We start from the raw sequence: 13,547 nt of genomic DNA on the forward strand, positions 1-13,547 counted from the left end.
ATACAAGTAAGGCCAGTTGCACAAAGTGATACGTGCATGCCAAGCATGGTGGTATATGCCTTTAACCCTAGCAATCTGGAGGCTAAGGTAAAAGGACTGCCTTAAATCAGAGGCCACCCAGAGACTACACAGTGATTTCTAGGTCAGTCTAGAGTGAGACCCTACCTCGAAAGACCAAAGTAATAATAAAAAACAAAGCGACGCATGCATCTGGATCTCACTTACAGTGGCACAATACCCTGACAGTACATCCCTCCCAACTCGTTCCTAACAAATAAGTACAACTATTTAAAAATAAAAAGTAAGCCCAGCATGGTGGAGCATGCCTTTAATCCCAGCACTTGAGAGGCAGAGGTGAGTTCAAGGACACCCTGAGGCTACATAAGTGAATTCCAAATCAGTCTGAGCTAGAGTGAGAACCTACATTGAAAAACCAAAAAATTAATTATTAATTCATTTAAAATAAAAAGTAAAAAGAGAGTTTAGTTGTGAAGTACTTATCTAAAATAGACATAGGTCCTGCCCTGGGTTCAATCCCTAGTACAGCCAAAAAAAGTTAATGTGTTTGAGCGAGATGTGGTGGTACATGCTTTTAATTCCAACTCTCAAGAGACTGAGCTAAGAGGCTCATTATGAGTTCAAGAACAGTCTAGGACTACAGCAAGTTTCTGGTCAGCATGGTCTAGAATGAGATAATGTCTTTAAAAAGACAGTGGTTTTCAACCAGGAGGATTTTTATTTTGGCTTTTTGAGGTAGGGTCTCACTTTAGCTCAAGCTGACCTGAATTCACTATGTAGTCTCAGGGAAGGCCTCAAACTCATGGTGATCCTCCTACCTCTGCCTCCCGAGTGCTGGGATTAAAGGCGTGCACCACCACACCCAGCTATCAACCAGGATTTTTGTCCCCATGCTCTCACCAAGAAACATTCAGCAATTTTGGGAGACATTTTGGGTTGCAACAATGACAGACTAGAGAAGAAAGCTACTGGCATCTAGTTGACAAAGGCTAAGGGATGCTATTAAACATTCTATAATGAAAAACAACAGTCCCCCATACAAAAAAAATTACTTGGTTCAAAATGTGTAGTGCCAAGATTGAGTAAAAAAGGGCTGGAGAGATGGTACTAGAGTTAAAAGTGCTTGCCTGAAAAGCCTATCAAGCCCATGTTCAATTTTCTGGCCACCAACTTAGAGCCAGATGGGCATTTCTTTGCAGTGACAAGAGACCCTGATATACTCATATGCACAAGCATACAGGAACAAATATACATGCATATGCAAATAAATAAAAGAATTTTTGGAGTTTTTAAAAAATATTTTATTATTTATTTATTTGAAAGAGAGAGAATGAAGGGCCAAGGCCTCTAGACACCGCAAATGAACTCAAGACGCATGCCCCCCCATGTGCATCTAACTTACATGGGTCCTGGGGAATTGAGCCAGGGTCCTTTGATTGTGCATGCAAACCCTTTAACCACTAAGCCATCGCTCCATCCCAGTAAAATTTTTAAATAGAATTAAATAATTAGACTAAGAGATATGTGATTAAAGCAAATATAGCAAAATGTTATCAATCATAGAACCAATAAAATGAATATATGTTATTCACTCTTGTTTGAAAACCTTCATAATAAAATTTTTGGAAAAGCCAACAGATTTTTATTTTTGAGGGTTTTTTGTTGGTTTGGTTTGGTTTTTCAAGGTAGGGTCTCACTCTAGCTCAGGCTGACCTGGAATTCACTATGCAGTCTCAGGGTGGCCTCGAACTCACAGTGATCCGCCTACCTCTGCCTCCTGAGTGAGTGTGCCACCATGCCCAGTTTTTCTTTTATTTTTTTTATTTATTCTTTTTTTGAGAACAACAGACAGGGGGAGAAAGAAGCAGATAAAAAAAAAAAAAAAAAAAAAAAAAAAACAGAGAGAATGGGCATGCCAAGGCTCCAGCCACTGCAAACAAACTCCAGATGCTTACGAAGGTCCTGGGGAATAGAACCTCAAATCGGGGTTCTTAGGCTTCACAGACAGGCGCCTAACCACTAAGCTATCTCTCCAGCCCTTTTGTTTGTTGTTTTGAGGTAGGGTCTCCCTCTAGCCCAGACTAACCTGGAATTCACTATGTAGTCCCAGGGTAGCCCCAATCTCATGGCAAGGCTCCTACCTCTGCTTCCCCAGTGCTGTGGACTAAAGGTGTGGTCCACCACATCCAGCTGAAATTTTTAATTTAATTAAACATCAATTTATTTAAAAAAAAAAAAAAAAGCTGAGCGTGGTAGTGTACACCTTTAATCCTAGCATTCAGGAGGCAGAAGTAGGAAGATAGCCATGAGGTCGAGGCTGCCCTGAGAATACAGAGTGAATTCCAGGTCAGCCTGGACTACAGTGAAACCCTACCTCAAAAAACAACAACAACCAGCTATAGCACTCCTAGGCATATATCCAAAGGACTCATCTCATTTCCTTAGAAGTACATGCTCAACCATGTTTATTGCTGCTCAATTTATAATAGCTGGGAAATGGAACCAGCCTAGATGTCCCTCAACTGATGAGTGGATAATGAAGATGTGGCACATTTATACAATGGAGTTCTACTCAGCGGTAAAGAAAAATGAAGTTATGAAATTTGCAGAAAAATGGATGGACCTGGAAAGTATTATACTAAGTCAGGTAACCCAGGCCCAGAAAGCCAAGCGCCACATGTTCTCTCTCATATGGGGATCCTAGCTACAGATGACTGGGCTTCTGCGTGAGAATGAAAATACTTAGTAGCAGAGGCCAGTAAGTTGAAAAGGAGACATAAAGGGTGGAGAAAGGAAGGGAGGAGGATACTTAATAGGTTGATATTGTATATATGTAATTACAATGTTTGTAATGGGGAGGTAATATGATTGAGAATGGAATTTCAAACGGGAAAGTGTGGGGGTGGGGAGGGAGGGAATTACCATGGGATATATTTTATAATCATGGAAAATGTTAATAAAAATTAAAAAAAAAAAAAAGAAAAAAAACAACAACAACAACAAAAACTTATAGCCATGATAGCACATGCTTTTAATCCTAGCACTTAGAAGGCAGAGGTAGGAGAATTGTCATGAGTTCCAGGCCACCCTGAGACTACACAGAGAATTCCAGATCAGCCTGAGCTAGACTGAGAACCTACTTCGAAAGCACACACACACACACACCACACACACACACACACACCACACACACACAAAAATTTGTGCTAAGGACTAATAACCCTATGTATGAACCTCTCATACATGCCAGCCAAGCATACACTAAATTACATCCTGATGTGTTTTTTGTTCTACAAAGACATCAATTTTTTTTTGTTTGTTTTTAAATATTTATTTTATTTGCAAAGAGAGAAAGAAGTTGGTGGCTCAGGGTCTCCAACCACTGCCAAGGACTCCAAATGCAATGTGCCACCCCACGCATCTGGCTCTATGTAGATACTAGGGAATCAAACCTGGGCCAACAGGCTTTGTATGCAAGCACCCTATGCACTGAGCTACCTCTCCAACAACCCCTTTTAAGAATTTGCAAGTACATGCCTGTGAAGCCTAAGGACCCTGGTTTGATTCTCCGGGACCCCATAAACCAGATGCACAGATGCATGCATTTGGAGTTCATTTTCAGTGGCTATAGGTCCTGAACACCCATTCTCTCTCTCTTTCTCCCCCTCTTCCTGTCTGTCTCTCATAAATAAATAAAAACAAAATCTTAAAAAAAAAAAAAAGAATTTGCAAGTAGAAAGAGACAGGAGATAGAAGGCAGACTTAATTATTATTAAAACGGATACCCTTGCCTGGTGAGGTGGCGCACACCTTTAATCCCAGCACTCGAGAGGATTGCCGTGAGTTCGAGGCCACCCTGAGAATGCAGGGTGAATTCCAGGACAGCCTGAGCTAGAGTGAGACCCTATCTCAAAAAACCAAAAAAAATAGTAAATAATAATAATAACCGCCAGGCATGGTGGCGCACCCCTTTAATCCCAGCACTTTGGAGGCAGAGGTAGGAGGATTGCCATGAGTTCAAGAACATCCTGAGACTCCATAGTGAATTCCAGGTCAGCCTGGGCTAGAATGAGCCCCTACCTTGAAAAATAAATAAATAAATAAATAAATAAATAAATAAACAAACAAACAAACAAACACTGATACAGATAAAGAAAAGCCCAAGATACTCACTAACACGCTCATGTAGAAGGAGATAAGGATATTTGAGTATTTCAAGAAGAGGAACACGAAGCTTATTTTCAAAATCTTGGCCACTAAAGTCAAATAGCTGTGCCTCTCCATTGTTGTCTACTATATAGACTTCATCATCATCTTCAGTTTCTGCCTTCATGGATTTCTCAAAGTGATTTATGAGACGTGAGGTTTCTAATTCCCATAAAACCTACAGGAAAAGAAAAATGACTGGTATGCTTTATATTTTATCAACAAAATATGCTACATGTCATCAACATTTTGAAAAACTTTCCTATATGCAAAAATCTTCAAGTTCAAATTACTAGCTACCATATACAGACATACCTCAGAGATACATAGGTTTGCTTCTAGACCACTGCAAAAAAAAGTAGATATTGTAATAATAAAATGAGATTTTGTTGTTGTTGTTGTTGTTGTTTTCCAGTGCATGTACAAGTCATACTTAGGGCTTCAGGAAAACCAAAGAACCCAGGTTTGATTCCCCAGGACACACATAAGCCATATGCACAAGGTGGCACATGTACCTGAAGTATATTTGCAGCACTGAACGCCTTGGCATGCCCATTCCCTCTCTTTTTCTCTCTCTCAATCAAATAAATATAAAATAACTTATAAAAAAAAGTTATATTTGTACTATTTTAGTTTATTAAGCATCACTATTTACAAAAAATAGTATATATACTTTAATTCAAAAACTTTAGACAGGCATGGTGGTACATCAGAGGCAGAGGTAGGAAGAGAATCATCATGACTTAAAGGCCTGCCTGAGATTACAGAGTGAGTTTCAGGTTAGCCTGAGCTAAAATGAGACCCTTCCTCAAAAGATAAAATACAAAACACAGCTGGGCAGGGCAGCACACACCTTTAATCCCAGCACTTGGGAGGCAGAGATAGGAGGATTGCCATGAGTTAGCAGCCACCCTCAGACTCCATAGTAAATGTCAGGTCAGCATAGGCTAGAATAAGACCCCAGCTCAAAAAAAAAGAAACACAGGCTAGAGAGATGGCTTAGTGGTTAAGGTACTTGCCTGCAAAGCCAAAGGATCCAAGTTCGATTCCCCAAGGCCTATGTAAACTAGATGCACAAGATGGTGCATGCATCTGGAGTTCATTTGCGATGGCTGAAGGCCCTGGTGCGCCATTCTCTCTCTCTAATAAATAAAAATATTAAAAAAAAACAGCCAGGTGTGGTGGCAAACAACTTTAATATCAGCACTCAAGAGGCAGAAGTAGGAGGATCACCATGAGTTTGAAGCCACCCTGAGACTACACTGTTAATTCCAGATCAGCCTGGACTAGAGCGAGACCCTAGCTCAAAAAAAATGAAAATAAATAAATAAATAAATGGGGGGGGGTAATCTAATGGCTTAGCCTCAAGAAAAAAAAAAAATAGAATAAATAATAAAAAGTTGGTGCCAGGCATGGTGGTATACTCCTTTAATGTGAGCACTTGGGAGACAGAGATAGGAGGATCACCATGAATTCAAAACCACCTTAAGACTGGAGTGAAACCCTACCTCAAAAAAAGAAAACAAGCTGGGTATGAACACACATGCCTATAACCTGGTGGTTAGTGCTAGGAGGATCACTGGGAATGGCTACTAAAACCAAAAAATGGTATGATGAGCTAAAGAAATAGCTCAGCAGTTGAGGTACATGCCTGCAAATCCTAAGACCCAGGTTTGATTCTCCAATATTCACACAAAGCCAGATGTACAAAGTGTTGCATGCATCTGGAGTTCATTTGCAGTGGCTAGAGGCCCTGGAACACCCATTCTCACTCCACTCTTTCTCATATAAATAAAAATAAGTTTTTGTGTTTTCATTTCTTTACGTTCTTCAAGGTAGGATCTCCTAGCCCAGGTGGACCTGGAATTCTCTATGTAGTCTCAGGGTGGCCTCAAACTCACAGTGATCCTCCTACCTCTGCATTCCAAGTGCTGGGATTAAAGGTGTGCGCCTCCATGCCTAGCCATAAAATATTTTTATTTAAAAAAAAAAAAAAAAAAGAACGAGGAAGCTGGGCATGGTGACACACGTCTTTAATCCCAGCACTTGGGAGGCAGAGGTAGGAGGATCACCATGAGTTCAAAGCCACCCTGAGACTACAGAGTTAATTCCAGGTCAGTCTCGACCAGAGACCCTACCTCAAAAAGCCAAAAAAGGGCTGGAGAGATGGCTTAGCGGTTAAGCGCTTGCCTGTGAAGCCTAAGGACCCCGGTTCGAGGCTCGGTTCCTCAGGTCCCACGTTAGCCAGATGCACAAGGGGGCGCACGCGTCTGGAGTTCGTTTGCAGAGGCTGGAAGCCCTGGCGCACCCATTCTCTCTCTCCCCCTCTGTCTCTCTCTCTCTCTCTGTCTGTCGCTCTCAAATAAATAAATAAAAAATTTTTTAAAAAATTATGAGATTTCAAAAGTCTAAGTCAATCATTTCTCTGAATATTTCTGACAGGCTTCAAACTTAATCTCTTCTTGGTTACGAAGTTCTGAAAATTAATGCCCATATAATGTAAATTACCTTATGCAAGAATGGTACTTCATCTCTTGCTCTATGGTATTCAACCACACATTCCAGGCAATAGCAGAGGTCTTCATTAGCTGTTTGAAATTCACTAGTTCTCATCTTAGATGCATAGCTCTTTAGGAAGCCAATGGTGGAAAAACCACCTGGTGTACACCAACAACATGTGCTCATCCTGTATCTATACAAAAAGAAAGATGACATCTAAAAACTTAAGACAAATTAACACCTATAATGTGTTTTTATGAATAATTACTTGTAACCCAAGTATTTAACTTAAAATGTGCTCCCACAGTCAGATATACTTTACTAGCTACTTTATTAATCACAACATTAACTAAATCCAAATCTGACAGCAAGGTGGGAGTTACAGTTTAATGGTGTAGAGTATTTGCCTAGCACACAATCCCTGGGTTTTATCCCCTGCACCACAAAAAACTAAACAAAATGACTCAAAGTACTGATAGTAATAACACCATAAAAAATAGACAATGAGCCGGGCGTGGTGGCGCACGCCTTTAATCCCAGCACTCAGGAGGCAGAGGTAGGAGGATCACCGTGAGTTCGAGGCCGCCCTGAGACTCCATAGTGAATTCCAGGTCAGCCTAGACCAGAGTGAGGCCCTACCGCGGAAAAAAAAAAAAAAAATAGACAATGTTCTACAGGAAAGGCTCATAATTATACAATACTAATAGAAAAAACAGGAGGCACAAATTAATGTTTTTTGTTTATTTATTTTATTAGAGACAGAGAAAAGGAGAGACAGAGTATGAGAGAGAATGGGCACACCAGGACCTCTAGGCACTGCAAATGAATTCCAGGCGTATGCATCCTGCTTACATAAGTGCTGGAGAATTGAACCTGGGTCCTTAGGCTTCACAAGCAAACACCTTAATCGCTAAGCCATCTTTACAGCCGAAATCAATGTTTTTAAAGTACAGATTTTAGAATGACCTAGTAATTTATTGGGGTCAAAATCAAAATGTCAAGGGCTAGAGGGATGGTTTAGCAGTTAAGGCGTTTGCCAGCAAAGCCAAAGGACCCAGGTTCAATTCCCCAGGATGCACGTTAGCCCAGATGCACAGGGGGCGCATGCATCTGGAATTTGTTTGCAGTGGCTGGGGGCCCTGGCATGTCCATTCTCTAGCTCTCTCCCTCTTTCTGTCAAAAAAATAAAAAGTAAAATGTTTTTAAAAAAATTAAATGTCAAAATTAAAAAACCTTCCATATTCTCAGAAGCCAGTTCCAGAAACTTCCAAAACCAAATATACACATGTAAACCTATATCAATAATAAATAACACATATAAGCTGGGCGTGGTGGTACATACCTTTAATCCCAGCACTCAGGAGGCAGAGGTTGGAGGATCGCCATGAGTTCAAGGCCACCCTGACACTACATAGTGAATTCCAGGTCACTCTGCCTCAAAAGTGAGACTCTACCTCAAAAAAAAAAAAAAAAAAAGGCTGGAGAGATGGCTTGGCAGCTAAGGTATTTGCCTATGAGGCCTAAGGACCTAAGTCTGAATTCCCAGTACCCATGTAAGCCAGATGCACAAGATGATGCATGTGTCTGGATCATTTGCTGTGGCTAGATGCCCTGGTGTGCCCATTCTCTCTCTCAGTCTCTCTCACATAAATAAATGAAAAAAACTGAAATATTTATTTTAAAAAATATTTTGGGCTGGAGAGATGGCTTAGCAGTTAAGCGCTTGCCTGTGAAGCCTAAGGACCCCGGTTCGAGGCTCCGTTCCCCAGGTCCCACGTTAGCCAGATGCACAAGGGGGCGCACGCATCTGGAGTTCGTTTGCAGAGGCTGGAAGCCCTGGCGCGCCCATTCTCTCTCTCTCCCTCTATCTGTCTTTCTCTCTGTGTCTGTCGCTCTCAAATAAATAAATAAATAAATAAATAAATAAATAAATAAAAATTAAAAAAAAAAAAAGACTGCAAAAGGGAGACCCAGAGACTGGATTTATTTTAGTTCTGCACCTTGAATATTCTCTACTGCCAGCAATCTCCCCATTTGTGGATCAGTAAATACCCAAGCCCTTAACAGTCCAATGAAAGTAAACAGACCTTAAGAACTGACTACTACTATAATACAGATTTATAGTCATGAGGAACAATTTTCCCTTAAAAGAGAATACATCCTATTGAGATTTCTTCTCCTTTTTTAAAAATACTTTATTTGAGAAAGAGTCCATTAAAGAGAGAATGGGCACACCAGGGCCTCTAGCCACAACAAAGAACCTCCAAATGCACGTGCCACCTTGTACATCTGATTTTCCATTGGGTACTGGTGAATGTGGAACCTGGGTTCTTTGGCTTTGCTGACAAACGCCTCAACAACTAAGCCAAGCCATAACTCCATCCTTCGATTGATTTCTTGGGCTTGGCCATTGGACCATGATAGTTAAACAGATCCAAGAACATAGACATGCATATTGTGGCCTTGACAGAAACTGGGCAAGCATGTTTCTACCATGCTTTACAGCAGTATTCTATGTTCTAGATTCTCTATTTACTTGATCTGTGACAGAAACTACCATTTACTTTGAGAAACTTAAGTCTTTTTTGCCATGTGGAAGTAGGCTAGTAGAATGAAATACAAAAAAAAAAAACTACAATTTTTTAAAATACTTTATTTTTTTGCAAGGAAAGAGAGAGAGAGAGAGAGAGAATGAATAAATGAATGGGAGTATGGGCACACCAGGGCCTCTAGCCACTGCAAACTCCAGATGTATGCACCACTTTGTGCATCTGGCTTTACTAAGGAATAAAACCTGTGTCCTTTAGGCGTTGCAGGCAAGTACATTAGCTGCTAGGCAATCTCTCCAGCCCCCAAAACTACAATTTTTTAATGGGTTTCTTTTGTGTCTGCTCTTTACTTGAAGTACTAATCTTTATATTTACACTACAGTTGCTGTTTTTTGCTGCTGCTATTTTTTAGGCAATGCTCACACTATCTAGGACTAACCTGAAACTCAACACTGTAGCTCTGAGAAACCTTGAATTCACAGCCACATTCCTACCTCAGCCTCTCAAGTGCCAGGATTAGAGGTGTGGTACTTAGCAGTATTCTTAGTTTAAGCTGACTGGTCTGTTATCTAGCAAAACTGTGCTAGAAATGTTTAAGGAACCTATTAAGGTTCACTTTCTATTCTTAGAGCTAGTGCACTCCCTACAGTGAGTGAGAGCATTGGGGGAAAGAAAAACAGCTCCTGCAAGTTGTTAATTCTATTATGATGTTCAGGGATAAGAAATTCTTGGAATAAAGTAGTTCTAGAAGTCGAGACAGGTATAGTGGCACATGCCTTTAATCCCAGCACTCGGGAGGCAGAGGTAGGAGGATTACCTTTGAGTTTGAGGCCAGCCTGAGAATACAGAGTGAATTCCAGGTCAGCCTGGACTACAATGAAACCCTACCTCAAAAAATAAATAAATAAACAAATAAATAAAATATTTCTATATTCTTCAAAAACAGCAAAGATTATGTATTATCTTCCTTGGTATGACTACTCCACAAAGCCCTTGTACAATACAAGATAGGCATTAATAAAATGTAACCGAATTAGTCAGAAAAGGGGAGGACTCTGCAAAAGAATTTAGTCTTTTCTTCCTCACAAAATGAGAACAATGTAGCTCTGTTGTTGTTGTTAAACTTTTTAAGAAATCCCTAACTTAGGACTTAGTGAAATTTAACTCCTAAATATGTTCTGATCTTCACTATCCATCTCTGTGCTTACCATGGTATTTTCAACTCCTGTTTACTTGCCTGCTCCTACTTCAGCAACTTAAGACTGTCAGGGCAAAAACCTATTCATATATATTTGTAATGCCAGTGCTTGACACTTAAACGACTAAAAACGTCTATTTAAATAAATGTAGTTACCTTGGCAAATAGCCTATGAAGAAGAGATGTTCTTAGTTGAGATCGCTGGGCTTATCTGTGAATGAATGAAGACCTGCATTCAGATATACTCACAGTTTGGCACCATATAGAACATCTCTGAAATTAAAAAACTGAAACACGCCAGGTGTGATGGCGCACGCCTTTAATCCCAGCACTCGGGAGGCAGAGGTAGGAGGATCACCGTGAGTTTGAGGCCACCCTGAGACTACATAGTGAATTCCAGGTCAGCCTGAGCTACACTGAGACCCTACCTCAAAAAAAGAAAGAAAAAAAGAAAGAGAAGAGCAAAAGTGGTTGGCTGTGTAAAAAAAAAAAAAGAAAGAAAGAAAGAGAAGAAACAAACAAAACTGGGCAAGTGGCTTTTTGTTTTGGAGACCTTGGCTCAGGCTGGCCTCAAACTCACTATATTAGCTTCTAATCCTCCTGTCTCCACCTCCCAAGTTGCAGGATCACAGGCAGGTGCCACCTCGCCCAGGTTCTGGGGTGCATGCTAGGCAAGCATTCTATCATAGTATATCACTTCTATGCAGTGCCACTTGAAGAATCAAGTCGGGACAGGTTAAACGACTTGTCCCAGGACACACTGGCAAAGAATAAAGGGCAGCGTTACGACTCCACTTCCTAGTTTCTCGGAACAAAGCGCCCCCGCCCCAGGTCCAGATAGACATCTGTTCAAAACCCCACAAGAGCAAGTGGAAGTAACTTCAGTTCCAGGCACTTGGGCACTCAGGGCTGCAACTTGTGAGACAGGCGATTCGGTCCTCCGGGACGGGACGCGTGCGGGAGAGCGGGCCTCAGAACCCCTGCGGCTCAGGAAGCAGCGAAACGTCGTGGAAGACCCCCGACCGGAGGCCAGCTGTCAGCACCGCGTCCCCTCCAGGTTCAGCAGCGCGGGGCCAGGGATTAGTCCGGAGAAGCACTCTCTCCACACAGAGACGGAGGGCTGAGGGCGACACGGCAGGCCGGGCACCGTCCACCGAGAGACCACCCTGGCCACTCCCGGAAGCCAGCCCGGATCCCTAAATCGCTCCCAACACCCAAGGGTGGGTAGCTAGGTGCTCCCCGCGGCCACACGCACTGAGTGCAGCACACACCAAAAAAATAAATAAAAGACTCTCTGCACCGCCGCTCCCGCCAAGCGTGCAGCGCTCGCGGGAGAAGGGTCCCAGCTCACGCCGCCCTAGCCCCGCCGCGCCGCAACGGTCACTGGGGGCAACCCCACACGCACCTTGCAGAGCGCGCGCACGCTCACGCCCGCCGGCCCCCGGGCCTCGAGCCCCGGGCCGCTGTCCTCACCCGACACACGGCCGCGCGTCACCGACTAGCCCACCTCCATGCCTCGGGCCCCACAACTCGGCCGCGGGCGGAAGTGCGAGGCTGCGGCCGGGAGACCCAACCCGCGTCGGCCGCGAGCGCAGGCCCCGCCCCCCGCGCGGCGGCCGCTCCGCCCCCCCAGCGCCTCGTTCCACACAGAGCCCGTGTTTTGGTACGCCGAGAGGGGCGGGCCTTCACAAGGGCAGCAACGGGGACAGCTCGGGCCCACGAGAGGGATGGACGTGGCATCACTTCCGGGCAGCAGGGCACCCAACCAATCAGGGAAGCCAGTGTGGAAAGTGGGCTGCGGAGCCCCGCCCCCGTACCGCCTCTGGGCGTGGCGGCCCCTCCCCCCCCACGCGCCTTCCCGAGGCGCTCTGAACGCTGACCTCCCCGCGCCTCTGCTCCCGCTCTTCCTCTTCTCGAGATGTCGGGGAGCTCTCTTCGGAGTTCCTTCAGAAACCTGAAATAACTTACAAAACATATCCTGTTAGGGGCACAGTGTTAAGTAAAGCCGAGGCAGCCAGCCCCGAGGTGGCCGCGCTATGCAAAGCAGCCAGCCGCGAGATGGTTCCCGGCGGCACTTCACGTGACTAGGCCATGACTACATAAAAGTCTGGAGTTCCAGGTGCTGTCACTCCCCACAGCGCACGACCAGACTAGGTAAAGGAAGAATTGGCTATGCAAATGTTCAAGAGTGTGTCAGGCCAGGCCCCGGGGCACGCCTTTTAATTCCCAGCACTCGAGAGGCAGAGGTAGAATCACCGTGAGTTCGAGGCCACCCTACCTCTAAAACTGTGAATAAATGAACTCAACATTATTACGGACTCGCCCCGGTTGCTTGCGACAAATCTCCAGCAGCTTTTCGGGGCACTGCCTCTGGAAAGCCCACCCTTCTCTTTTTTTTCACCTTTTTATTTTTTTAAAGCAAGACAGAGAGAGAGAGAGAGAGAGAGAGAACTGCGGCGCCAGGGCCTGCAGCCACTGCCGACCAACTCGACGCTGCGCCCCCTCGCGCGCGTGCGCGGCCTTGCCCGTGGGGTGGGGGGAGGGGATTCCTAACGGCTGTTTCTGATGCTGCGCGCCCCTGCCAGCTTCGTCATTCAACGGCGCCCGTGAGAATTTTCTAGAACCCTCACATGTGGATCACCCAGTCTTCCACAAGAATCTCAGAAGTGGGAAATTCAGATTTTTTTTTTTTTTAAATAAAAGCCTTGCCAGGGCTGGAGAGATGGCACTGCCCGGCCACACAAAACCACGAGCACAAAATGGTGGGAAGGCCTGGCATGTTCCCCCTCTCTTTTTAATCCCTGCATGCAAATAAATAAATTTTTTTTTAAAAAGGTGTATGACACACACCTTTAATCCCCTGCACAGGAAATGGAAACGGAGATCAATTTTAGACCAACTTGGTGTACATGGGATGGTATCTCAAAAAAATTTTTCTTTAAAGATTAAAAAAAAAAAAAATTTTTTTTTTTTAAGCGGCACTGGAGAAGTAACTCACCTGGCATGCTTGAGGGCCTGGGTTCCATTCCCAGCACCACTAAAGAAGAGGAGAAACTAGGACTCCAGGTGGATCACAG

General features: G+C 43.7%; 1 protein-coding gene across 2 annotated transcripts in view; it reads right to left on the reverse strand.

The window, feature by feature from the left end:
• The window catches only part of Setx (senataxin), a 100,624-nt gene extending 88,689 nt beyond the window's left edge, over positions 1–11,935 (reverse strand). Inside the window, exons 1-4 of one of the 2 annotated variants that reach the window (XM_045146645.1) lie at positions 11,876–11,935; positions 10,627–10,681; positions 6,733–6,916; positions 4,192–4,402 (exon numbers count right to left, since the gene is read on the reverse strand). In XM_045146645.1, coding sequence (XP_045002580.1) covers positions 4,192–4,402; positions 6,733–6,909 — 388 coding nt within the window. In that variant the 5' untranslated portion in view covers positions 6,910–6,916; positions 10,627–10,681; positions 11,876–11,935. The remainder of the gene's footprint in view (positions 1–4,191; positions 4,403–6,732; positions 6,917–10,626; positions 10,682–11,875) is intronic. The other variant, XM_004654036.2, reaches the window with a different exon arrangement.
• Between the last annotated feature and the right edge of the window lie 1,612 nt (positions 11,936–13,547).

The sequence above is a fragment of the Jaculus jaculus genome, chromosome 1, assembly GCF_020740685.1.
Source record: "Jaculus jaculus isolate mJacJac1 chromosome 1, mJacJac1.mat.Y.cur, whole genome shotgun sequence".
NCBI classification, from domain to species: domain Eukaryota; kingdom Metazoa; phylum Chordata; class Mammalia; order Rodentia; family Dipodidae; genus Jaculus; species Jaculus jaculus.